We start from the raw sequence: 27,995 nt of genomic DNA, 5'->3' as shown, positions 1-27,995 counted from the left end.
ATCGTCATCTGGGACAACGTGTCCTTCCACCGCTCTGCTCTGGTCCACAACTGGTTTAACACCATCCACAGGTTACACGACTGCACCTTCCACCATATTCTACATTGTTTTCCAATTCACTGTGTGCATTGGTTTGCAAAAAGTGTGAAGCTGACATTGTGCTTATAGTTGTGCTAATCTGGTCCAGTGTTTTGCTCTTTGAGTGTAAGGTTTGATAATGATGTAATACATGGACATCTTTTGTTGAAATTTTGACTGATTTAGGTATATAGAGAGAAATAAATCCTATTTTCATCAGTCTGCAGCATTGATCTTGTGTTTGGTGAATTTACCATGTATATTTGCACTTTCTCTGTGTACTTCACTGACAGTAATCTAATCACTGAGAGGTAGAACTGATCAAAGTGTTTTAGTTTAAACACAGCAGTGTGTAACTGGTTCAGACAGAATTAAGTCATTAGAAACGTGTGTGTTTTCACATGGTAACATAATATGGTTTTTATAAATGTGTGTAAAGTTTTTACAGGAGTGTTTCATTTTGCACAGGATCTGAGGTGTTCTGCATATTGTGTGTGTGGTTGTTTTAATTGTGTGTAGCGTTTTGAAATTCCGAGCCGTTTTCAAAAAGCTGGAAATGCTCCACCGATCATGGCCTCCGTGTTGAGTTCCTCTGGTTCTTGGGCTGAAGCTCTGATGTGGATCTGAGGGTGACGGAGCTTCTTCCTCCTCCCAGCTGCTGTTTGCTGAATCCTGAGTCCTGCTGGAGGTGGCGAGGAGGAGAGAAATTCCACAGATCCGCCACCGGCCAGGAAAACCCGACAGCAAACTGCTGACATCAGCGGCACCACGACTCCACCGTCCTCATCGTGGGCCGGACGTCTGGGAGGCGTCTGAGAACCGAGGTCAACCAGAGGCACACAGAACGGGGCTCTGTGGACCATTTAAAGCCCGTTTCACTGAGAAACACAACATTAAACTTCATCTGTTGAGCTCTGAGGTGTGAAATTAGCCGAGATAACCAGTTCAGTGAAGTTTAGGGTTCAGTCACTTAATCCTGCAGGTTTATATTTTAACCCTCGTGTCGTCAAATTGACCCGTTTCAAAGTTTGAAAATGTGGGGAAAAAAGTCTGTTTTCACAGTGAAAACGTCACATTTTCAATATTTTTGAGAGTTTTTTGAACATATTTTGGTGCAAAAAAAGAAATACTAAAAAAAATGTTTCTTTAAGAACATTTGGAAAAAAAAATCAACCAAAGTCCAGTGAATTTCACTGGATTTTGGTTGATTTTTATGTGAATGTTCTTAAAGAAAATACTAGAACTTTTACTGATATATATGTAATCATTTTAGATACTTTTAGGATTTTTTTGGAAGATTTTTGCTCATTTTTTAAAAATATTTACAGGAATTTTCTTGACAAATTTGGGGATTTTTTCAAAATAAAAATTTTAAGGGAAACTTTGAGGGAATTATTGGAATTTTCTTCCTGAAGGTTTTGCAAATTTGCGGAAATTTGGGGAATTTTTTTCAGACAAGGAAAGAATATTTTTTGGTGCTCATAAGTGAGGACAACAGGAGGGTTAAGACATTGCATCTTAAATATCTTGTTAAGTCAAACAATCTTGAAGTTCTCTTGTTTTGAGTTGTATTTTACAAGAAAACTCAAAATAAGTTTAATACATCTCAAATTAGGAGGTTACATGAAAACAAAATTATTATACAACTATTTTTGAGTGAAAAACTGCTGTTTTTTTTTTTTTTTTTTTTTTTTTTAGCATGTCTGGCTTATTGTAAGACTCCTAAGCTTGACAATCCTGGTAAAATAGAGCTTAAAATAAGTTTTCCCAGCTAATTCTAAGATCTCAATATTCTAAATATCATATCTTATTTCAAGAAATCTCACCAAGCCATTTTTCACTTGTTCTATTGGCGGATTTTTCACTTATTTCAAGGTAAAAGTTCCTTGAAATAACTTTTTTTTGTTTTTGTTTTGAGAGGGGCATTTTTTCCAGTGTAGAGGAGCCAAAGAAATCAATTAATTCGTCAGTTTTTATGTGTATTTATTTTACTTTATTTTTATTTTTATTTATTTTATTTTACTTTATTTTAAAATTAGTAAGGTTAACCTAAACTCAGGAAGTAACTCAACAAGGGATTTAATTTACATGGTGACTGTAAAAAAATAGAAAAACCCAACTGTACATAATGTCTACATCAAAAATATCTCAGTTTTTAGAAATAATAATTAATTCTTTTACAATGTTTGACTGTAAAACTACAGTATTTTATTGTATTTAGATACATAATTTAAAAATAATTTAAAATGCTGTGATTTTACAAATATTTGCTTCGTCAATTGTTAAAATTTTCTTATTTTTATCTTTGTATCTTTACAATTCAGCACTTTTCGGATGTTTTCTGGCTGTAATTTAAAACAAACTTCTGCCGTTTGAAAGTTTGCTCGATGAACGAGGAAACCCGCTGAGGATTAAAGATGTCAACTCAAATAATCAGCACAGATATTTACACGAACCAACATCTCATCATGAAGTCACACGATAAACAACAAAAACAATCAGCATCAATCAGCATCAGTCAGCACTGATGTGAAATCACGGCGCTAATCAGAGGGAAAATCTAGAGTTTTATTCTCAGAACGGCAGATTGGAAGTTTGTTTTTCCACCCACAGATCTGAGAAACTGAACCAACTCTGCTGCACATCCAAGCGTTTCTGAGGTCATTTAGTGTCTCTTTGTGCCACTTTTCTGTCACTTTGTGGTCATTTTGTGTCTCTTTGTGATAACTGTGTGTCTGTTTTTGGTCATTTTGTGTCATTTATTGGTCATTTTGTGTCATTTATTGGTCATTTTGTGTCATTTATTGGTAATTATGTGTCTGTTTTTGGTAACTGTGTGTATGTTTTTGGTCATTTTCTGTCATTTATTAATCATTTTGCACCTTTTTGGGGTCATTTTTAATGACTTTTGGTCATTTTCTGTCATTTATTGGTCATTTTGTGTCTCTTTTTAGTCATTTTTGACAACTTTTGATCATTTTATTTTACTTTACGGTCATTTTGTGTCTCTTTGTGGTAACTGCGTGTCTGTTTTTGGTCATTTTGTGTCTCTTTTTGGTCATTTTTTGTGCCTTTTGGTCATTTTCTGTCGTTTATTGGTCATTTTGTTTCTCTTTGTGGTAATTGTGTGTCTGTTTTGGTCATTTTCTGTCATTCATCAGTCATTTTGTGTCTCTTTTTGGTATTTTTTTAATGATTTTTGGTCATTTTATGTCATTTTATAGTCATTTTGTGTCTCTTTGTGGTAATTGTGTGTCTGTTTTGGGTTATTTTCTGTCATTTATTTATCATTTTCTGTCATTTATTGGTCATTTTGTGTTTCTTTGGGATAACTGTGTCTGTTTTTGGTCATTTTCTGTCATTTACTGGTCATTTTGTGTCTCTTTTTGGTCATTTTTAATGAGTTTTGATCATTTTGTGTCACATTTTGTGCGTCTCTTTGGCCATTAAGTGTCTGTCTGTGGCTTCTGTTTGCTTTTGATTTGCTTGTCTGCAGCAAAGAGCTATTTGTGCCTCAGCGGAGGGGAAATGACTGAATATTTTTCTGTCCTGCTGGTGTTACCCAGCCAGGTGTCTGACGTCCTGAACAATGTTTACCTGGGCAGGACGTTCACACATCATTACGCAGCTTCCCCTGTTTGAAATAGACCAGCCATTCTGGTACTTTTCCTCCCCGGAGCTCCAGTATGAAAACACTCGACAGGCCGCCTGCTGCTATTAATCCTGTGATTGTGTTATTTCTGGGCTGGAAGTGGAGCCATCAGCTGAAGCCCTGCAGGTATTTCTGGGGCTGAGTTTTGCTCTAAAAGCTGCTGTTGTTTTACGGTTTTGACACATGAGCGTCAGACGATGTTGGCTCTCTGGTTCCAAACATGTTCGTCACGAAGACGACGATTTCTGGCTCCACAGACGTAAAAACACACAAACCTGCAGACTACTGCTGTCTGCTGCAAAACACAATGTTGTTCTGCTGTGAAAAACAGACAAATGTACATGGACAGTGTTTGTTACTGAAATACACAGTAAAAAAAAAGTTTGTAACTGGATTTTTTTTTTTTAAACAATTTATTGGTGCTTAACAGATTTTCCCTGCTTTGTTAAATTACAAAGAGCATCTGTTAAAATCACAGAAAAAAATGTTAATTTACATGTTAATGGTTTAAAAAAAAATCCTATAAATAATGTCCACATCAAATATTATCTGCATTTTCAGTTTTTATTTTTTAAACAGCATTTGACTGTAAAATTACATTATTTAATCAGCACAAATATGTTTTTTTCTCCGTATTTTATATTAATATCTGTTAGATTTTACAGATATTTGCTGTTCTTTGCAAGAAAATTATGCATATTAGGGATTGAAAAGTGGCAAATGCTATTTTTCTTGTTTTGTTAAATTATAGATAATAACTCAGAAAATAACTCAAAAAAGAAATGAATTTACATGCTGACTGTAAAAAAAGGAGAAAAGCCCAACTGTACACAATGTCTAGATCAAAAAATATCAAATTTTTTTTACAAATAACATTTTGTTCTTTGACAATGTTTTACTGTAAAACTGCAGTATTTTTTGTATTTAAATCAGATATTTGCTGTTCTTAGAAGGAAAATTATGTATATTAGGGATTGAAAAATGGTAAATCTTTTGTTTCAATTAAAAAAAAGTTGCCCATTTTGTTAAAATAAAGAAAGGAGCCTGGAAAAATCCCAGGAAAAGAATAAACTTAAATGTTACTGTGAAAAGAAAAAGACCAAAACTGTAAATAGCATCAATTTTATAATTTTGCATTTTTTATAAATAGTAATTCATTCTATTATGGTGTGTACATATTCAGATTTTTTTTAAAAAGAAATATTTTATTTTTACAATGCTTTACCATAAAATTATTGTATTTTATATGGTATATATTTAAATACATTATACATACAGTGTGTATTCGTAGTATTCCACCGTTGTTACTCATATTTAGTTTCCAGATTTTCATTTATATCCTTTATCTGAAAAAAAGATATGTATCATGTAAGAGAACTAATTACTGTTTGCAAAAATACAAAATCTTAATATGGATGTCATTTACAATTTTGGTCATTTTGTTTTCTTTTTACAGCAACATGTAAATTAATTGTTTTTCTGTGGTTTTCTGTGATTTTTCCAAGATATACATACACTGTACATATATGTGTGTATATATATATATATATATATATATATATATATATATATATATATATACACACACACACACACACACACACATATATGTACAGTGTTCTGTTGTTAACATCCTCACCTCTGCCAGCAGTGGTTGTCTAAACAGAGTGGAGCTGAAGTGTGCAGAAAACGTGACCAGAGCCTCATAATGTTTCTCCATTTATCTGTTTCCATCTGAACATGTGAAGGATGTTCTGACATCCAGAGGAACGACTCACCGAGGCCAGGTCTTGTAATGAGATGTGTTAAAGCTCCTCGTAAATCCTGGAAGACGAGACGTGACCTCTGAGCTTTACACCTGAATAAGACATCCTTCACCAAACATGCTGATCTACAGCCAGCGGTCGGAGACGAAGACTGACCCAGGCAGAGCTGTCAGTACACACTTAGAAATAAATCCATACAGTAAGAGAAAACAGGATTCTTGGTGATTCTATAATATATAAGGTGCCCCATCTTCAAACAGTATTATATGTCTGTAGCAGAGGAAGCTGCTACAGACCTTAGAGGTTTAATGTGACAGTGCTATGTGTGCTAAAGGTAATATTACTTTATGTTCAAATCCTCATGGTTTATTTCACCCAAAATACTATTTTATCTCCAAGGATTCACAGTTTTCAAGGTTTGTTCTAACCAAAATACTATTTTTTCTCAAAGTCCTCACGGTTTTCAAGGTTTATTTCACCCAAAATATAATTTTATGCCCAAAAAACTCATAGTTTTCAAGGTTTATTTCACCTAAAATATTATTTTTTTCAAGTTCTCACGGTTTTCAAGGTTTGTTCCAACCAAAATACTATTTTGTGTTCAAGTACTCATAGCTATCAAGGTATATTTCACACAAAATACCATTTTATCTCCAAAGGTTTATGGTTTTCAAGGTTTATTTCATCCAAAATACCATTTTATGTTCAAATCCTCATAGTTTTAACAGTTTATTTCTCCCAAAATGATACTTTAAGTTTCAAATAATTATGATTTAAAACGTTTATTCCACTGAAGTAGCATATACTAATACTAATACTACTAATGATAATAAGAATACTGCTACTACTACTACTACTAATAATAATGTAATTCTAACAATGGCCTGTGGGGGCAGCAACACGTCTCCGCCGCAAATCTCAGCAGCAGCAGCAGCAGCAGAAGAAGAAACAGAACCCCAGCAGCACATCACAGGAGGAAGAGATGGCTAACAGTAACTTCTCTGTGATTAATTTGACTTTTTTGCTCTTGTCGGTGCTGATTTCGGCGTCAGTCCCGGCTCATGCTTCTCCTGAACGGACGAAAACGGTGGAGTTCAACGTTAAACCGGGAGGAGTGGTGCACACTTTCACTGAGAGGATTGTAAGTAGCTGTAGCAGGCGAATTCACCCAGTAAGCCTCTGTAATTAGCTCTATTGTTGTTGTTCAGCCAGTAAATAACAGAATACGAACTCAATCTAACATATTCCAAATGCTACCGGTGTGTATGTTTCATTTAAGCCTGTAAAATTAGGTGTTTTGAGCCATTTGAGTGAAAAACTACAAATCCCGCCTGTCAGCTGTAGTTGCAGTGTGATGACGTCGCAGCCTGTGAGGGGGTGACACGTCGCAGCTGAGCGCCACAATGGCTCTTCTAATTGGAGGAGACTTTTAAAGCTTGAACTCCTGTCTGTGTGTTAAGATACGAATTTTAAACTGAAATCTGGGTCAATTCAAACATTATTTAGCAAAAAATGTTGCTCTGCCATCTCAGATTTAGTTAGATATTAATAAATGGCACCAGGAACTTAACTTTTATAGGATATTTTTGTTGAATTTTAAGAATTTCGTATTTATTTTTACACCAAGGTTAACACTTTACCTGTAAAACCATATTTAGCATTCAGTATCTCCACAAATTGAACTCCCACATCCATGAAACTTACTGGGGACACAAACAGTTATTTTCAGCAGATCTAATTGATTGAATTGTTCCAGCAAGGACCAAATTTAAAATTACTAGCTCTTAAAAATGGAAAAAAAAAAAAAGTGCAGCATTTTCAAATTACAATGGTACCGGGCCCCCAGAAACTTCCTGTAAATGAATATATATAGATGTATCCATACTTCCTTCTAAAAAATACAGACTTTGGTTTACATTTCACCAACTTTTGAGGCCTCTAAGATTAGTAGAATTTGATGTGTGGCAAATATGAGAAGAAAATTTCCTGTTTTTTTTTTTTTTTTTTTAAATTTTGACAAAATGATGATGTAGGACCATAAAAACTGGTGTTCACAGGGGTCTATGTGTTGCCATTATATGTGCAATCTTACAAGTTGCTTTAATGATGTCTTCATGGTCAAATTTAACATCGTATGAGGCTTATTTTGTGTTAATGAATTTTCCCATTTGTACTTAAAATGAACCCTCAGTAGAGAAACTGATATAAAATAACAAATAACAAACAGTGATACTAAATATGAGCCACGGATTGTACCGTTTAAATCAGAGGTGTCAAACTCATTTTAGTTCAGGGGCCACATTCAGCCCAATTTGATCTGAAGTGGGCTGGAGCAGTAAAATCACAGCATAATAGAGAAACAAAATGAGGCAAACGACACGAAATGAAACAGAAAAGGGAAAAAAGGACAAAAAAGGCAAAAAAATCACACAAATCACACAAACAAGACAAAAATGACAAAAAAGAAAAAACTACAAAAACATGAGACAAACAGCTAAAAAAGACAAAAAACAACAAAAACGAGACGAAATATTACAAAAATAAGGCACAAAACAACAAAATCGAGAAATAAAATGACAAAAAATTTGACAAATGACACAAAACAAAAAACACAGAGACAAAAAATTTCATTAAAAACTTACAAAGCGACAAAAAAGTGAACAAAAACGAGACAAAAAATGACAAAAATGACACAAACTAGACAAAAATGACAAAAAAAGGAAACAAAACAACAAAAATAGTCAAAGTACGCAAGTGAGACAAAAAAAACCACCAAACAAAAAAAATGACACAAAACAACAAATAAAGCAAAACACAAAATGACAAAAAAAACCCAAAAAACACAAGCGAGACAAAAAGGAAACACAAAACAACAAAGATGAGAAACAAAACAACAAAAACACAAGACAAACGACAAAAGTCAGACTAAAAAACAAGAAAACAAGACAAAATATTACCAAAATAAGACACAAAAGAACAATGAACAATCTAGTATTTTACTTTATGATCAAAAGAACTTGTCATGGTCTAGAAATTATTTTAAATTTATAGTTTTACTAATTTACAATCAGCAGTTAATGTCTTTTCTGGAATTTTTACACTTTGAGGGCCGGATTGGACCCTCTGGAGGGCCGCTTTTGGCCCGTGGGCCACATGTTTGACACCCCTGATTCAAGCATTAGAAATTTGTGGTACAGACCTATTAGTTTCTGCACCTGTTAATTTGTCCGTTAATTGATGATTAATTATTCACATTAGTCACAAAATAATACATATAAAAATAAAAACAAAGCTTGCTCATAGAGGATCCAGGGAACTTTAGCTCTAAATTAGTCAGATAATCTCCATAATTATTAATATTGCAGGTTTTAAGCCTTAATATTCATTGTATTCAGGTGAATTTTATGTTTTACTATTGTTTTGGGGTTTTAACTTCAATAATTAAAGTTGTTTATTAATTTGTAACATCAGTCTTATGTTTCTAGTGGAAAGCACTTTGGCACACTGCTGTCTATTGACCGAACTAGTCCAATAAACAGGTTTGGTAACTTTTTTTCAGCAGCCAGCCGACATTCTTGGGACGTTTTGAATCCTCGTAGCAGGAAATAGTCACTACAAGTGACACTAATAATAATGTTGTTCCATTCTGATAATGATGATGATGATAATTAGGGATTTCTTTATATGAATCCTAATTAGGACTACGGCTAACTGTTCATTTAACGCTCGTGTTGTCCTGCGCGTCAAAATTGACCCGTTTTAAAGTTTGAAAATGTGGAAAAAAATACATTTTCATAGTGAAACTTCTGATGTCCACATTTTCAACATTTTTGGGAAATCTTTGAACATTTTTTGGTGGAAAAAAGAAACGTTAAAAATGTTTCTTAAGAACATTCACAAAAAAATCAACCAAAATCCATCGAATTTCGCTGGATTTTGGTTGATTTTTTTTGCTGAATGTTCTACCAGAAAATATTAGAAGTTTTACTGATATATATGGAATCACTTTAGATATTTTTAGGATTTTTTTTGGAAGATTTTTACTCATTTTTGAAAATATTTACAATAATTTTCTTGCCAAATTTGGGGGATTTTTTTTTAAAATAAAACTTTTCAGGGAAATTGTAAGGAATTCTTGTAATTTTCTTCCTGAAGGTTTTGCAAATTTTCAGAAATTTGGGGAATTTTTTTGCAGAATTTTTGGTTTTTTTTCCGACAAGGAAACAATATTTTTTGGTGCCTGTAAATGAGGACAACAGGAGGGTTAATTGCCTGTTTTCTTGATTAATTATTTCATTGTTTCATCCAGAAAATGTCAAAAAATAATTAAACATGTTGATCACAAATGTCTTTTTTTGTCAACATCACAAGAAAACTCAATTAACTGTCTTAGAAGAAGAAAGAAACCAGAAAACATTCATATTTAAAAAGCTGCGATCACAATTTAATCTTTTTTTTTTTCTTGAAATATTACTCAAACCGAATAGCTGATTGTCTAAATAGTTGGTGATTAATTTAATAGATGACAAACTAATGATTTATCAATGCAGCCCAAATCCCCAAAATGGCAAAACTTCCATCTAAAATAATCACAATGATGTTCAAAGTTTCACAGTTATGCCGTAAAGACGAGTAAAAGATTCATATGTGAAGTTAATAACTCATTCTTTAAATTAAAAATATATTCTTTAAATTAAATTAAAAAGTGGTTTTAAACACTGAAATTACCGCTGACTGCTAACACTGAGGCTGTAGCTGACAGTTTATCTGAATGTTTGACAGAAATAATTAGTAGATGAATAGAATCTGTTAATTATAAACATGTCAAAGTCACTCACAGAGCAAAGATAAAAGCATTATTGTGCTGTGACTGTGTCTCTGCAGGGGGAATATGGATGTACGTTCACTTACGCCTCACAAGGGGGAACCAACGAGGTGAGTTCAACTGTCAGACTGCTGGTGGAAACGCTGCAGCTTTAATGTCACTAATTATCTGTTTCTGCAGCAATGGCTGATGAGTGTCGGACTGAGTGATGACGACAGACTGTTCTCCTGCTCAGTGTGGAGGTACACACACACACACACACACATACACACACACACACACATATATAGACGTACATACACACACACATATATAGACGTACACACACACACATATAGATGTACACACGCACATATAGACATACACATATAGACGTACACACACACACACAGACATACACACGCATATATAGACGTACACACACACATATAGACGTACACACACACACATATATAGACGTACACACACACACATATATAGACGTACACAAACACACATATAGACATACACATATAGACGTACACACACACACAGACATACACACGCATATATAGACGTACACACACACATATAGACGTACACACATATATAGACGTACACATATAGACATACACACACACACACACATATAGATGTACACACACACACAGACATACACACACATATAGATGTACACACACACACAGACATACACACGCATATATAGACGTACACACATATATAGACGTACACATATAGACATACACACACACACACATATAGATGTACACACACACACACACGTATACATAGACAGAAATGCACACAGACAAACACAGATCTGTGTGTAGTTGTGCGTCATCACTATGTTCCATGTGTGTCTTTACGGAATCACCTCATTGATTATTGATCGTAGTTAATGGCGACAGAATAGACAAATGGAAAAAACAGGACTTTCTGACGTCATGTTTTAAACTAATGTGCAACTCAACAATCAAAGAGTCGTTGATAACGAATGTTTGTCTTTGATTTGCTGCAGGCCTCAGGGGAAATCATACCTGTTCTTCACTCAGTTCAAAGCCGAACTGAAGGGAACCAAAATTGAATACGCCAACGCATACGTAAGTACCAAGGAAGTCCATTACTGTAGCTTTTAGCTGCAGTGTTTGCATGAATCTGTCTCCAAATCGTCAGCTGATCTCGGTCCTCGGAGATGGCCGGTTCTCCTGAATACTAAGTCAGAATAATTGATGCATTTTTTCCCTCTACTGCTGAGTTTAATATAATAAAATCAATAAATGGCACGAAGCCATCCGATACAGGATTTAAGGTAACCTCATTCAACGCGGCCCGATCGAAACAGACTTTTTACATTATTTCTTGGATTCTCCTTCTAATTGGAGAAATGACTCAAACTTAAAACTCCAGATTTCAGTGCAGGTCTATTTTTATTAAAGTATCCCAGTAAGTAGATCAGAAGAAGAGAGGGTCCAAGAGCTCGGTGTTATAATTTGTTGTAGTTTTAACCCTCCTGTTGTCCTCATTTATGGGCACCGAAAAATATTGTTTCCTCGTCTGAAAGAAATCTAAAAATTCTGCAAAAAAATTCCCCAAATTTCTGAAAATTTGCAAAAGCTTCAGGAAGAAAATTACAATAATTCCATAAAAATTTCCCTTAAAAGTATTATTTTTTTTTAAAAATTCCCCAAATTTGGCAAGAAAATTTTTGTAAATATTTTCAAAAAATGAGTAAAAATCTTCCAAAAAATCCTAAAAATATCTAAAGTGATTCCATATATATCCGTAAAACTTCTAATATTTTCTTGAAGAACATTCACATAAAAATCAACCAAAATCCAGCGAAATTTGCTGGATTTTGATTGATTTTTATGTGAATGTTCTTAAGAAACATTTTTAATATTTCTTTTTTTCCACCCAAAAATGTTCAAAGATTTCCCAAAAATGTTGAAAATGTGGACATCAGAAGTTTCACTGTGAAATATATTTTTTTCCCACATTTTCAAACTTTGAAACGGGTCAGTTTTGACCCGCAGGACGACACGAGGGTTAATACCGTCGGTGCAGCAAAATCACAAAACCTCTCAAGGTTTGCTGTCAAAATCAAAATGTATTTGTTAAGCACATTTAAGAACAACAGGAGTTGATCTAAAGTGCTGTATAATTAAAATAGAAAGCCATAAAACACAAAGACTAAAAGAGAAACCTGAATAAAAAGACAATAAAATCATAAGAATAAAAGATACACAATGAAGGATGAAGGTTGGTGTCGAGCTCCATTAAAATCAAACAGGTGGGTGTTTATCTTATCACATTTTGCACTTTAACTTCTACTTATATTAATCTCCTTGTTGAGAATGTTTTTCTATAGACTCTTGAACGTGTTTCACTTTATATGCTTTTGGAATTTCGTTGTAATGACAATAAAACTTCCAATTCTCAGCCGCGATTTAAACGTTTCTAGAGTCTGAGCAGTTCGTACATGGAAACTTTTCCAGAGACTTTAAGTTGTCGCTGTGAAAGCTCCGTCACCTGTTTTTAAACCTGGATCTTGAACATCCAGAAGTTCTCTGGTTGACCTCAGTGCTCTAATGAGGGTGTGAACATACAATAATTCTACATATTGCAGAACAAACCTATTTAAAACCTTTAAAAAAAAAATGCTAAAACCAGCTGTCTAACATTGTGTTGGTCCCTGTCTTGCTGCCAAAACAGCTCTGATTGGTCGAAGCATGGACATGGGACCTGTGGTGTCCGGCACCAGCTCCAATTGTGGCTTTTTTGACGTTTGTGACAACAGATATTTCTTGTGTTCTTCCTGGGCAGTTTTTGTTTTGTTGTTTCCTGTTTTTCTAGATAATAGACACTTCATATAGTATAGATTAGCTGTAGTACCTGGTTGTGCCAACAAGGGGAGCCTAATTACTGTTTAATGTAGCGACCTGAGGAGGCAGGCAGCTTCATGTTGACTGGCAGAGAACTTTGTGAGAGTTTAGCTAGTAAAGTAGCACCATGATAAAGACTTCTATGAGGGAAATTGACCTCAGGCCAGAAAACATCTCCTATATTGACCTTGGATAGCCTGGAATAGTGATCTTACAGCCTAGTAAAACATTGTGCAGCTCCCAATGTGGCTTTTTTTCCACGTTTCTGTGTGACAACAGATGTTCCTCGTGCTGTTCCTGGGCAATTTTTGCTTATTTTTTCCCCTATTTTCTATGATAATGCACACTTCAAGTAGTATAGATTAGCTGTTGTACCTGGTTGTGCCAACAGGTGGAGTCTAATTACTGTTTACTGTTGTGACTAGCAGGGAACTTAGTGGGAGTTTAGCTGGTAAAAGAGCACCATGACAAAGACTTCTATGAGGCGTGTTGACCTCAGACCAGCTAACAGCTCCTATATTGATCAGGGATCGACTGGAATAGTGATCTTACATCCCAGTACAACATTGTATGTCCACCATTGTGACTTCTTTCATGTTTCTGTGTGATGACAGCGGTTTGTGGGCAGTTTTTTAAAAGTTTCTGTTTTCATTTTTCTAGATAATACACATTTCAAGTAGTATAGATTAGCTGTAGCACCTGGTTGTGCCAATAGGTGGAGTCTAATTACTGTAGTGACGAGAGGATGTGGGCAGTTTTGTGTTGACTAGCAGAGAGCATGTTGATGTTTAGCTAATAAAGGAGCACCGTGATAAAGACTTCTATGAGGCGTATTGACCTCAGGCCAGCTAACAGCACCTATATTGACCGGGGATTGCCTGGAACGGTGATCTAACATCCTAATTAAACATTTTACATCTATCGTTGAGGCTGATTTTTGCATGTTAACAGATGTATTAAAAGAATCAGATGTGGGTTTGTGTTGACACTGATCACAGCTCTGATGTCTTAGGATTGGGCTCAGGACATCCCTAGTAGCCACTGAGGGTTTTGCTTGGTCTGCAACAGTCATACCATTCCCCATATTTCTGGAGAATGGTCTGACTGCACCTAATAATCATTGTTGCTACAGGAGGGTAAAAAAATCTCTAGTGTGTATGTATTTCTTTGCAAACATCTTGAGTGGTGCGAAGCCCAGGATGTAGCGACGGTGCCCCTTCAGAACTGTGTCTGGGGAGTTGTTTTGGTTGAACATTTCTAAGCAAAGAGGCAAGGACTGTCATTAAAGTAGATTTGTCAGCATGTAAGTTTCTTCTTGGAGGTTGCTGTTGTTGTTATTTCCTGTAGGGTGTTTTGAATGGTTCTCAAAAGACTCCTGCATACTGTCTAGCCCGATTTCTGCAAGTTAAACTTCATGCCGGAGTCTTTTTGGAACCATTTTCAAAACCCTCTTCACTTTAACCCCATGCAATGTCTAACTTGCAAAAATCAGGTTTTTAGACAGTGCACGGGAATCCTTTTGGAAGTGCTCATCCCTTTCCGATGCAACTTGCTAATGAAATAGATATGCGAAGAGTCCCTTATGGATTTTGAAAAGGTTTACACTCAAGACTTCAGCCAGAAGTCACATCCATCGACGTCCTCACAGAACTTAAAGACAAACTGTAGTTCCTGCTTGGTGTTTCCTCACCCTGTCAGTGTTCAGATTACAGCTTCTCATTCCTGAGCCCCAAGTAATTTTAATATTTTTGCACAAATGGCAGAAAATCAAGAGAAAATAATGTTGATGAATGTTTTAGCATAGCCTGCAAATAATAAACCCTCTACTTATGCACCAGCAGCACAGCAACAAATTTGTCAAACTCGGGTAAATTATAAGGCCGACTTTTTTATAATGCAGTATCTTATGTTTTTCTCTATACCACAGCAAGACAAAAAACATTGTTTTCTTCTGTGGCACATTGTGTTAGTGACACTATTTGTTAAAATCCTGAATATGCATGTGTTTAAGAAATGCTTTATTAAATCTTAGTAAGTAGTCTGAAAATTACAAACATTTCCACCTCCTCAAGCCCAAGTGCACTTCTTAGATTTTCATATTTTGGCTGATTAATTGTCCAAAACCTAAAGATATTCATTTTACAATCATGAAAAAGACAGAAATTCAGCAAGTGTTTCTTGCAGTGCTACTTAGTAGAAGCCTTTAGTGAAGAAAGATGAAGCATGCTACTGGAGAAAGTTGATATTCAGTTAGTTTGCATATGAAAGCCCCTTTCAGACCTGCACTCCTTTATGTTAATCTGACAGCATCTCAACACGTCGGCTTCATGTCTGAATGAACATCCTGCTCAATTTTCTGTAAACTGTGACTGAAAGCTTGCCAGGTTGGACCGAGTAACATTTCACTCCAACCCTGAACTGCACTCAGTCACATTAGGAGGATAGACAGGCACGAGTGATGATATTTGATGGTACTTAAAGTGAGTTAGGGAAGATGTTTTTCACATTTCAGCACCAATGTTGGACCAAAACCATCACAGACAGCAAAAGACAGTTTGCTGCCAAAACCACAGCTCATTTGTTCTCCAATTTGACATCCATCACAAACTGAAATGTCCATAATAATCCAACTTTCTGTGTAGATTAATGACACTCAATGTTATTTTTTTCAGTAGATGTCAACAGGAGCTGAAGTTTAGTTTGTCGCTTCCAGCTGTTTAGGAATATTTCCTCTGAGTTTATTAAATACCTGCAGGTTCCATGTGATCATTACACACAACAGCAGTAACTTCATTAACTAGCAATAATTATAAAATATCCCCAACAGGAGGATTTATCCAATGTAAGGTCATACAGAAGACTTTTCTTACAGTTTATCAGCTTCAGGTAAATCATTACTTAACCCTCCTGTTGTCTTCATTTATGGGCACCAAAAAATATTGTTTCCTTGTCTGAAAAAAATCCAAAAATTCAGCAAAAAATTCTCCAAATTTCTGAAAATTTGCAAAACCTTCAGGAAGAAAATTCCAATAATTCCTTAAAAGTTTCCCTTGAAAGTTTTATTTTAGAAAAAAAATCCCCCAAATTTGGCAAGAAAATTCTTGTAAATATTTTCAAAAAATGAGTAAAAATCTGGGCTGCACAGTGGTGTAGTGGTTAGCACTTTCGCCTTGCAGCTAGAAGATCCCTGGTTCGCGTCCCGGCTTTCCCGGGATCTTTCTGCATGGAGTTTGCATGTTCTCCCTGTGCATGCGTGGGTTTTCTCCGGGTACTCCGGCTTCCTCCCACAGTCCAAAAAATATGCTGAGGTTAATTGATCATTCTAAATTGCCCGTAGGTGTGAATGTGAGAGTGATTGTTTGTCTCTGTATGTAGCCCTGTGACAGACTGGTGACCTGTCTAGGGTGTCCCCTGCCTTCACCTGAGTCAGCTGGGATAGACTCCAGCCCCCCATGACCCTAGTGAGGATTAAGCGGTGTATAGATAATGGATGGATGGATGGATGGAGTAAAAATCTTCCAAAAAATCCTAAAAATATCTAAAATAAATACATATATATCAGTAAAACTTCTAATATTTTCTTTAAGAACATTCACAAAAAAAATCTAAAAATTTTTTGTCAGTGTTCCTAACCCTCGTGTCGTCCTGCGGGTCAAAATTGACCCGTTTTAAAGTTTGAAAATGCGGGGAAAAAAATGTTTTCACAGTGAAACTTCTGATGTCCACATTTTCAACATTTTTAGGAAATCTTTGAACATTTTTTGGTTAAAAAAAGAAATGTTAAAAATGTTTCTTAAGAACATTCACAAAAAAAATCACCTGAAATTTTGGATGTTTTTCAGACAAGGAAACAGTATTTTTTGGTGCCCATAAATAAAGACAACAGGAGGGTTAAGAAACATTTTTAACATTTCTTTCTTTCCACCAAAAAATGTTCAAAAATTTCCCCAAAATGTTGAAAATGTGGACATCTGAAGTTTCATTGTGAAAATTTTTTGTTTTCAAACTTTGAAACGGGTCAATTTTGACCCACAGGAAGACACGAGGGTTAATTAGCAGCCATCTTCAGGTTGGAGAATTTTAATTTTACTGTCGGTAAAGTAGAAGGTAGATTATTGCCACACATGGACTGAATTTACACTGAATTTACAGGAAATCATAAATAAACTTGACTGACATTTTGATAAGCTGCTGTTAGTTTACATTTAATCCTTTGCTCATGAGTTCATGAGTGCATTATTATGTTTTATATATCAGTTGTACTACTATCCAGTCTAGTCTTGTAAATGACAACTATCATGTCTGAATGAAGCCCTCAGGGACATTAAAGTGACCTTACGTCTGAATGACAGAATGCCGTCACTTTAACAGATTAATGAAGCCGCATTGTTACACATCTCATGTCTGAAAAGGGCTTTAACTCGTTAGCATGTGCCAGATTTACAATCCATCTTGCACCAACTGCTTCCATTCCCCACGTTAATTCTTGTGCACAGGACAAACTTGAGTAAAATTGTGTGGATCGCATGAAGCAGCTGGGTTTGTTTCCCATTTACAGAGCCAGGACTGTACAAACACCAGATTTATTTTAGCCCACACACAGAATGGACAGCTAGCAAAAGAGTTGCAGAATTCGCCAAAAACTGTGTTGTAATAGAATTGCATGCTCCACCTTTAATGTTTGCAGGTTTAGTTTCTGTTGATTAATTATTTCGTCATCATCTAGAAAAAAAGGGTGACAGTTTTGAACACATTTCATTTAGTAAATCATTTTGTAATTTCGTTACAATGACAATAGAGCTTCCAATTCTCAGCTTAAATGTTTCTAGAGTCCGAGCAGTTTGTACACGAAAACTGTTGCAGAAATTGTAAGTTGCTGCTGTGAAAGCTTCATCGCCTCTGTTTTTCTAAACCTGGATCTTGAACATCCAGGAGTATCTGGTTGGTCGAACTCAGTGCTCTAGTTGGGATGCAAGGAATCAAGAATTCTTCTAAATATTGCGGCACAAACCCATTTAAAACTTTTAAAAAGTAGTGAGTGAGAACACCAACCAGCCACAACATTAAAACCAGCTGTCTAACATTGTGTTGGTCCCATCTTGCTGCCAAAACAGCTCTGATTGGTCGAGGCATGGACATGGGACCTGTGGTGTCCAGCACCTGGATGTTCCCAGTGGATCTTTAGGGTCTTCTAGTGTCTTGATAGGTGATGTTCATTCTGGTTTGTCCAGTGGATGCTCAGTTGGGTTGAGATCTCGGGAGTTTGGGTCAACACCTTGGGATCTTTGTTGTTTTTCCTCGTGCTGTTCCTGGGCAGTTTTTGTGCATTTTTTCCCCATTATCCTAGACAATACACACTTGAAGTAGTGTAGATTAGCTGTAGCATCTGGTTGTGCCAACAGGTGGAGCCTGATTACTGTTTACTGTAGCAACGGGAGGAGGAAGACAGCTTCTTGTTGACTACCAGGGAGCTTTGTGGGAGTTTAGCTAGTAAAGGAGCACTGAGATAAAGTCTTCTATGAGGCATATTGACGACAGGCCAGCTAACAGCTCCTGTATAGACCAGGGATAACCTGGAATAGTGATGTCACATCCCAGGAAAACATTGTGCAGCTCCCATTGTGGCTTTTTTTCACATTTCTGTGTGACAACAGATGTTCCTCATGTTGTTCCTGGGCAGTTTTTGTTCAGCTGTCTCACATTTTTCCAGATAATAGTAGTAAATAGTAGTACAGATTAGCTGTAGTACCTGGTTGTGCCAACAGGGGGATCCTAATTACTGTTTACTGTAGCGACAGGAGGAGGCAGGCAGTTTCGTGTTGACATTTAGCTACTGAAGTAGTACCATGATAAAGACTTCAATGAGATGTATTGATGTCAGGCCAGCAAACTGCTCCTATATAGACCAGGGATCGACTGGAATAGTGATCTTATAACCCGCTAAAACATTGTGCAGCTCCCATTGTGGCTTTTTTTCATGTTTCTGTGTGACAACAGATGTTTCTCCTGCTGTTCCTGGGCAGTTTTTGTGTATTTTTTTTTTTCCATTTTCCTAGGTAATACATACTTCAAGTAGTATAGATTAGCTGTAGTACCTGGTTGTGCCAGCAGGTGGATCCTAGTTACTTTTTACTTTAGCGACGGAAGGAGGCAAGCAGTTTTGTGTTGACTAGCAGAGAGTTTTGTGGGAGTTTAGCTAGTAAAGGAGCTAGTAAAAGCATATTGACCTCAGGCCAGGTAACAGCTCCTATATAGACCAGGGATGGACTGGAATAGTGATCTTACAGCCCAGTAGAACATTGTGCAGCTTCCATCGTGGCTTTTTTCACATTTCTTTGTGACAACAGATGTCTGTTGTGCTGTTCCTAGGTAGTTTTTGTTTAGTCGTGTCCAGTTTTTCTCTCAATAATAGACATTTCAAATAGTATAGATTAGCTGTAGTACCTGGTTGTGTCAACAGGTGGAGTCTAATTACTGTTTACTGTAGCGATGGGAGGAGGCAGGCAGCTTCGTGTTGAATAGCAGAGAGCTTTAGCTAGTAAAGGAGCACCGTGGCAAAGACTTCTATGAGGCTTATTGACCTCAGGCCAGCAAACAGCTCTTATATTGACGGGGGATGGACTGGAATAGTGATCTCACATCCCAGTAAAACATTGTGCAGCTCCTACTGTGGGTTTTTTTTTTCACATTTCTGTGCGACAACAGATGTTCATGGATAGTTGTGGTAGTTTTTTTCCCCTATTTTTCTAAATAATGCGCACTTAAAGTAATAGAGAAAAGCTGTGCTGTACTACAATTGCATACTCCACCTTTAATAGTTGCAGGTTTAGTGTGATTATTTCTTCCCCGTCTAGAAAAAGTCAGCTGCTGTAAAAGCTTAAATCAATAAATTAGGAACAAATAATGTTGTGTTTTTGCCACCAAACGTCAACCAGCAGTGTTTCCAAATTAAGCTCCTGCAGGATTTTTGTAGCCTGATGATGCAGAATTCTCCGCACTGTTGATAAAAATCACCTGGCAGACAGAACCTGACCACGCAGCCCCGACTGGAGCTGAATAAAACATGCTGCCACCTGCACCGTGGACCCCGCTGTTGCTTTACCCCCTCTAATAATACTTATGTTTCCATGGCGACCCATAATGTGCGCCACATGTACCTGCTCATTTTTAGCTGCATTGTGCTCTAACGAAGGCTCGGGCTGCATCCCAGCTGGTGTACCGACTTTGACAAACCATCGCAGTCACGTGGTAGCATGGAAAACTTATTTTTTTATTGTTTTGCTGCCTTTTGCTCGTGAAGTTTCCTCGGCGGAAGGTTACTGCCCGGACTCGGTTGGAGCTCGGTGGCTTTTGTCTGATGTGGTCGTCTGTGAAGTGAAGCACACCTTGACACGCCTCCTTCCCCCGGCAAGGACGGTCCTGAAGGCGTGTCATTAGCGAGAGCACATGTTTCCTCCTCCTGCTCTGGCTCCGTGCCCTGCAAGCAGAAGAGAAAACCAGAAAATAACTTCCACTAAATGACGGGACAGAAATAACCTCGCAAACAAACACACCTGCCACCCACGCACAGCATCTCCTTGACCTTGCCGTCACATCCTCCCACTTCACCCGGCCCGTCTGTTGTAACGAAAAAAAAATAATCTGTCGTCTCGTGTGCCGCCTCTCATCCTGTTTTATTTTTCTCTCTTTCTCATTGTTCCTTTTCCCTCCTCCTCCTCCTCCCCATGATCCTCGTCGCCGTTGCATCCAGTCGCAGACGGCAGCAGCAGGCCACACTGACGTGCCTTTGAAACCGGAGGAATTTACCGTCGGAGAATCAACAGGTAAGAAATTGATTGTGTTTCCGAGTGTTCAATCAACACCCTCAGCTTGTCACATCAATCTCCCCCTCGTCGCCCCGTCACGCTCCCCACCGACTCCCCTCCGAAGCATATGTTCTCGCTGCGAGCAGGTTGCCGTGCGTCCCTGCAGCATTATTCCTTGTTATTCACTTTCTTGCACAAATCCCCACCGAGGCACCGGTTCCAGACTGTGATTAGCGGGATTTGACAAGTAATGCCAACCGGCAATTTACTGTAAACGCCGTTTTCAGCAGATTAGACGCCCCAGAACAAGAAGCTTACAGGCTCCAAAACCAGTAACTATCACAGACTTAAGGATAATCCCGTCTCTGCAAAAAAAAACCCCACAAAAAAACACTTGCAGCGGTGATTTCTAGGGATAGACTTCTGAACAGTGGTTTGAGCATGTAAAACACATCAATTACCTGATAGGAAACGTGCTCACAAGCTTTTATTGTTCATGATTTAGTCCATGGGTCAGACCAGATATTGGAACCACCTCAGGTTTCATTTAAATCTCACCGTATGCAAAGATCACATCTAATATAAGTCAATAATCAAATAAAACTGTTTGAGAAAGGGTATATATATATATATATATATATATATATATATATATATATATATATATATATATATATATATATATATATATATATATATATATATATATATATATATATATATATATATATATATATATACAGACACACATCAGTCCCAGATGAATGCATTTCTTGTTTTTATGTACTTTCTTTTCATGCTTATTTGTTTAGCTCAATTTGAGTCTTGTTTTGTTATTTTGTGTCTCGTTTTGTGTCTCGTTTTTGTTGTTTTGTGTCTCGTTTTTGTCGTTTTGTGTCTTGCTTTTGTAATTTTATGTCTTGGTTTGGTCATTTTTGTGTCTTGCTTTGTCATTTTCTGTCTTGTTTTTGCCATTTTGTGTCTTGTTTATGCTGCTTTGTGTCTTGTGTTGTCATTTTGTGTCTTGTTTTGTTATTTTGTGTTTCATTTTTGTCATTTTGTGTCTCGTTTTTGTTGTTTTGTGTCTTGTTTTTGTTGTTTTGTGTCTTGTTTTTGTCGTTTTGTGTCTTGCTTTGTCATTTTGTGTCTTGTTTTTGTCACAGACAATCTTGTTACCATAGCAACGAACTCTTTCTCAGACTCCAGTTTGTTGTAGTATTGTTCCGTGTTGTAAAGTTATTAACACAGATGATGATGTGTGGCGTTTCTTATTTTTCATAACGAGGAATAATCCTGTTGAATTGGACTTTTGGCTCAGACTCTTTCATTGTGTCCATTAAACCAGTGGTAACATTTATTAAGCTGTGAGTCTGCAGCAGCTGTCATATCAAAATGCAAACTACAGACATACAGCTAGTTAAAAAGACCAAAAACAACTGGTCACCTTGAGTGGTACCGATACTGGAGATTTTGGTTCCAGGTCATGAAGTAATTAACTGCAGATTCTCCACAGAGGGGAACAAGTTGAGCCGACTTCTGAACAAAACCGCACCACCTAAAGGAAGGAAATCATAAAATACACATTAATGTCTCCACCTTCAGGCAAAGTTCTGCAAATGACACACAACAGGTGCATACATTTGCTTACAACTGTTACAAACTACGTCATCATGAGATCACATTTTATTGGGTCTTAGTGTGAAATGATTGGAGTTTTTTGGGTCAGAAGGGACAGAAAAACATGCTGGCTACAAACTGCATAATCCGTCCAGTTTTTGTAGGACGTCCAGGTATTCTTGGCAAACTGCATGTTACATACTATGCAGTGGGACATTATAAATCAGTTTCTGGCAGACTGTATAGTTTGGATGTATTGATGTTGGAATGCACCCAATGCTCAGGTTCGTTCTGTATAAAACCAGCCAAATATGCACAAAGTTCCCACCTGAGCCCTTCAGATACAGCAGATTTCTAACTTTATTATATTTAATGAAACCATGCAAAGTTTTACCTTCACAGTATGAAGTTTTTCAGTTACAGTCCCATAAAGTACATCGGGGTGGGTCAAAGTTCTTCACTTTTTTAAAATGTTTTGCCACAGAAGTAATTCTATCTAGAAGATGATCCTGGTATCAAATGTAGGTAAAAATGATCCTATCATTGTCTAGAACTTGTTCTGACCAACCACCTATCACACATGCTGAGATGAGCTTTGAAAGTTTACCCAGAATGCACTTTTAAAGTTTTCTCCAGCCACATATCATTATACTTCCACCTCCGTGCTTCACTGTCAGGAATATGCATTCACTGTGGTACTACTGGTCAGAAAGGCACAAAACAACCACAGATAGACACAAATTGACCACAAAAAATGCACAAAATTATCACAAAGAGGCACACAATCACTGTTAAAGTTTACCCAGAATGCACTTTTTAAAGTTTTCTCTGGTGAATTATCAGAAAACAGAAACACATCCAGGAAACCTATGATTGTTTCTAGGACTCTATGTCATTAAACTGCTGCAGTTTTACTGTTCAGCCTACGATACATCCCATAATATTGATGCTCAAAGTTGGTAATAAACCAAAAACAGAATTTAGATTTCATTTTTTGTGTCTAGTTTTGTTGCTTTGTGCTTATCTTTGTCCCTCTTCTGTCAGTGTGTGTCAGTTTTGTGTTGTTTTGTGTGTCTTTGGGACAGTTTTTTTTTCTCATTGTGGTCATTTGTTTGTTGTTTTTGTCATTTTGCGTCTCTTTTCCTGTTTTGTGCCTCGTTTTCTTATTTAGTGACATTTTGTGTCTTGTTTTTCTTGTTTTGTGCTTCATTTTTCTTGTTTAGTGTAACGTTTTGATTGTTTTACATGTCCTTGGGACATTTTAGTCTCTTTGTGACATGAAACTAAGATACATCCCATAATACTGATGCTCAGAGTTGGTTGTAGGAAAATGAACACAAACGAGATTTAGTCTTTAGATTGTGACATCTGGAGTGGAAATAAAATTAACCCTTCTTGTGTCAATTTCGGCCGTTTTGTGGTGATTTTGCATCGTTTTTTGCAGCGACGTTTACAGGGTAATTCTGGTTATTTTTGTGTTGACTTTGTGTCTTTTTATGGTAATAAAGGTTTTTTTTCCATTTGGGAGGGGAAATTTTGTCTTTTTGTTGTGATTTTGTGGTTCAAATTTCTCAAAAATTTCCGGAGACAGATTTCACCTTTAGATTGTGACTCCTGCAGTTAATGTCAAACTGATTTGGTTGCAGTTTTTAACAGAACTCAAATGTGAGTTTCAGCTCAACACAAATTAAAAAATGCAAAATTCTGACCCACCTTTATGGACCTAAAGGGCATGTAACTCTGAAAATGTTCATAGTGTGAAGGTAAAACTTCGCATGGCTTCATCAAATATAATAAAGTCATTGCATATAAAGAATCAGCTGATTCTAAGGAGGTTAGATGGGAGGAACCTTTAATTATTCAGCTTTTTTTGTCTGCTAAGCTCAACATAATTAGCATACACTGCTATTGTTGAATTTTTGTTTTGTTTTGAACAGATTTTAAACAGTTAGTTCCCACTTCCTGTTTCCTCCAAAGCAATATGAAGAACGGAAACAGATTTTTGAGCAAAATAAACACTAAAATGTTCATTATTCAGCCCAAAAACTACAGCTCTACTGAGCAAAACTATATATACTACAGGTTTGGTAACATAAAACCCTAAACAGCAGCTTAAACAAACTCCGTAGCACCTGTTGCCTGCAGGTGGCGCAAGTGTCCCACATGCAGCGGCTATTAGTGCAGTTTTATGTGGATCATCACAATCTACAGGTCTGATCTGCTGATGAAGTTTCCACCTGCGGATTTTAACCCTCATGTCGTCCTGCGGGTCAAAATTGACCCATTTTAGTTTGAAAATATTGAGAAAAAAAATATTTTCACCGTGAAACTTCTGATGTCCACATTTTCAACATTTTGGTTAAATTTTTGAACATTTTTTGGTGAAAAAAAAGAAATGTTAAAAATGTTTCTTAAGAACATTCACATAAAAATCAACCAAAATCCAGTGAATTTCGTTGGATTTTGGTTATATGTAATCACTTTAGATATTTTCAGGATTTTTTTGTTAGATTTTTACTCATTTTTTGAAAATATTTACAAGAATTTTCTTGCAAAATTTGAGGGTTTTTTAAAATAAAACTTTTAAGGGAAACTTATAAGGAATTATTGGAATTTTCTTCCTGAAGGTTTTGGAAATTTTCAGAAATTTGGGGCATTTTTTTGCTGAATTTTTGGATTTTTTTTCAGACAAGGAAGCAATGTTTTTTAGTGCTCGTAAATGAGGACAACAGGAGGGTTAAACTGCTAAGTCAGTCAGGTGTTGCTGGCTGGTTTCAGGTTCTTATTGCTCTATTTTCTGACCTCCAGTGACCCAAAACGACGGAAAGTTCAGCGCTCAGCTCTCCAAACTGACCTGCATCGGACGGACGCGACACGACGAGCTGTAAGCGGGCGGAAGACTCGGCTCTGACCAATCAGAGCGCCTCGTTGGGCGGCTATGGAGTCGATGAAGGATGAGGCCGAAAAATAAAAGTAGGATCCTACCGATGATCCGTCGGTACATTAATTACCTGCTGTTTTCTTATTGTACCCGGACTGAAAGAATAAAACAGACAGAGAATCCAGATTTTTGTCCTAGTTCTGATTCTGCCCTGAGACAAAGTGCGTCCATAGTTAGTTTCTGAGGCTGTAAGGTTTACGGAGAATAATTGTGCTCTGATAAGCCGTGTGAATGTGAATGTATGGAGGATTGGTGTCTGGGGGCTGCTTGGGTATAGATAACATATTTAGACTAGGTGGGGGATTTATCCATCTTGTGTAATCCTGGGAGGAAAGTGAGTAATCCTCAATAACGTCACCGAATGCACATAAACAAGAACATCTTCCTCATTCTGCTCCGAGCTCAAAGAAGCGCCTCGGTCTGTCTTTCTATTTATCTGTTCCACATAAAACTGTAAAGAAAAAAAACAAGTTTGAACCCCTCGATCACTAAAATCAGAAAATTGAGTCTTGTGCTTGTTTTAGGCCAGAAGCTGTGACTGTAATGGAGCAAATAAAAGCTTCTTAATGTGAAGTTAACCCTCGTGTCGTCCTGTGGGTCAGATTGACCCTTTCTAGTTCAAGTGTGAAAATGTGTTAAAAAATATATATATTTTCACAGTGAAACTTCTGATGTCCACATTTTCAACATTTTTGGGACATTTTTTAATATTTTTTGGTGGATAAAAGCAAATGTTAAAAATGTTTCTGAAGAACATTCACATAAAAATCAACCAAAATCCAGCGAATTTCGCTGGATTTTGGTTGATCTTTATGTGAATGTTCTTAAAGAAAATATTAGAAGTTTTGCTGATATATATGGAATTACTTTAGATATTTTTAGGATTTTTTTTGGAAGATTTTTGCAAATTTTTTGAAAATATTTACAAGAATTTTCTTGCCAAATTTGGGGGATTTTTTTCAAAATAAAGCTTTTCAGGGAATCTTTTAAGGACTTATTAGAATTTTCTTCCTGAAGGTTTTGCAAATTTTCAGAAATTTGGGGAATTTTTTTGCAGATTTTTTGTATTCTTTTCAGACAAGGAAACAACATTTTTTGGTGCCCGTAAATGAGGACAACAGGAGGGTTAAGCTATATTTTACCAGGATTGTCAAGCTTAGGTGTCTTAAAATAAGCCAGACATGCTAAAAAATAGTAATTTTTCACTCAAAAATAGATTTTTGCTTTCATGTAACCTCCTAATTTGAGATGTATTAAACTTGTTTTGAGTTTTCTTGTAAAATACAACTCAAAACAAGATAATTTAAAGATTGTTTGACTTAACAAGATATTTAAGATGCAGTGTCTTAAAACAAGTCCCTCCATCTGCTGAAATGTCACTTGTTCAGTGAATTTATCTTAAATCCAGTGTGATGAGACATTTTGTCTAAAAATAAGACAAATAGACTTGGTAGGATTTAGAGTCCACACAGGACGAGTTTTGAGGGATCGATTTTGCAGATTTGAGGATTTTTGCTTATTTGATTCTCTGTTTTTTGTGTACCTTTTGGTTGCTCACATCCGTCTGGATCCTCTGGCATCGAGGAAATGCTTCCTTTTGTCCCATTGTCATCAGCCAAGTGTGGAAATAATCACATCCAGATCCTGAACCGGGATAGAAAACAAAACGCAACAACACGATGTTACTGATTTTTGTTCTCTCTTTTTCTACTCTGATGATGAAATGTGTTTGAATAAAGCCGTGCTGCTGTCACTCTTCTGGGAGATAAGCCTGTGCTTTTTTGTGTCTTATTATGTCAGTCATGATCTGATTGAACCTCCCACAGCCTTGTTAAAGGGTAAACATGAAAAGAGAGGAGAAATTTGAGTGCCAGCGTTGAGGCATTATATATTCTGAGCACTGCTGGAGCCGGGCCACGGCGCTGGAGAGCATTTTTATTCCCCCATCATATCTGTGCAAAATACCATCATTCCAGCACTGCAGTTAATGTACTTCCAATTTGAACCACTTTGTAAGCAGTGGAGAAACCCAACTCTTGCGCGACTCCACGTGAAATTACTAAAATGAGCATTGTGAGGAATTTGCTTCTACGTGTATTCTGTAAGCGTAGTCAATTAACATATATTGTGCCCAGATAAATGTTTCCGCGAGATAAAGAACCTCCATTGTTTCTTCTTAATTTTCTAGGGGGAGAAAAGGCTTTGCGGGGAGGATCTAGTAAATCCAGAGGCACATATGGGAACGTATAGAGCACTGATCTTTGCGGGCTTATGAAGATACAGAGTCAGGAGGGATTTATTCATCTTATGTTAAGCCAAGAGGAAAATCTAGATTGTCCTCCAATTCGATATGAGAACCACGGTGCAGCTGCATCATTAAGCCGCCTTTTAATGCAAAATATAGTTGTGATTCTCTGCTGAACAAGATC

At 36.7% G+C, this 27,995-nt stretch overlaps 3 protein-coding genes across 4 annotated transcripts in view; 2 read left to right on the top strand and 1 right to left on the bottom strand.

Annotated features, from left to right (window-relative positions):
* The window catches only part of loxl5a (lysyl oxidase-like 5a), a 27,752-nt gene extending 27,448 nt beyond the window's left edge, over positions 1-304 (top strand). Inside the window, exon 9 of the mRNA XM_055013993.1 lies at positions 1-304. This exon is cut by the window's left edge and continues 3,613 nt beyond it. The gene's annotated coding sequence lies outside the window, so the exon portion shown is untranslated.
* A 6,110-nt stretch (positions 305-6,414) lies between these two features.
* On the top strand, positions 6,415-27,324 carry mydgf (myeloid-derived growth factor). Its single transcript, XM_023268334.3, has 6 exons — positions 6,415-6,637; positions 10,381-10,431; positions 10,502-10,563; positions 11,340-11,421; positions 20,954-21,026; positions 25,434-27,324. The coding sequence occupies exons 1-6, from the start codon at positions 6,479-6,481 to the stop codon at positions 25,511-25,513; spliced, it is 507 nt and encodes a 168-aa protein (XP_023124102.1). The 5' UTR covers positions 6,415-6,478; the 3' UTR covers positions 25,514-27,324.
* The window catches only part of LOC111567307 (uncharacterized), a 28,965-nt gene continuing 16,174 nt past the window's right edge, over positions 15,205-27,995 (bottom strand). Inside the window, exons 3-5 of one of the 2 annotated variants that reach the window (XM_023268321.3) lie at positions 27,110-27,210; positions 22,453-22,563; positions 15,205-20,680 (exon numbers count right to left, since the gene is read on the bottom strand). The gene's annotated coding sequence lies outside the window, so the exon portion shown is untranslated. The remainder of the gene's footprint in view (positions 20,681-22,452; positions 22,564-27,109; positions 27,211-27,995) is intronic. The other variant, XM_035947174.2, reaches the window with a different exon arrangement.

The sequence above is a fragment of the Amphiprion ocellaris genome, chromosome 2, assembly GCF_022539595.1.
Source record: "Amphiprion ocellaris isolate individual 3 ecotype Okinawa chromosome 2, ASM2253959v1, whole genome shotgun sequence".
NCBI classification, from domain to species: domain Eukaryota; kingdom Metazoa; phylum Chordata; class Actinopteri; family Pomacentridae; genus Amphiprion; species Amphiprion ocellaris.
This window is presented reverse-complemented; position numbering and strand designations above follow the sequence as displayed.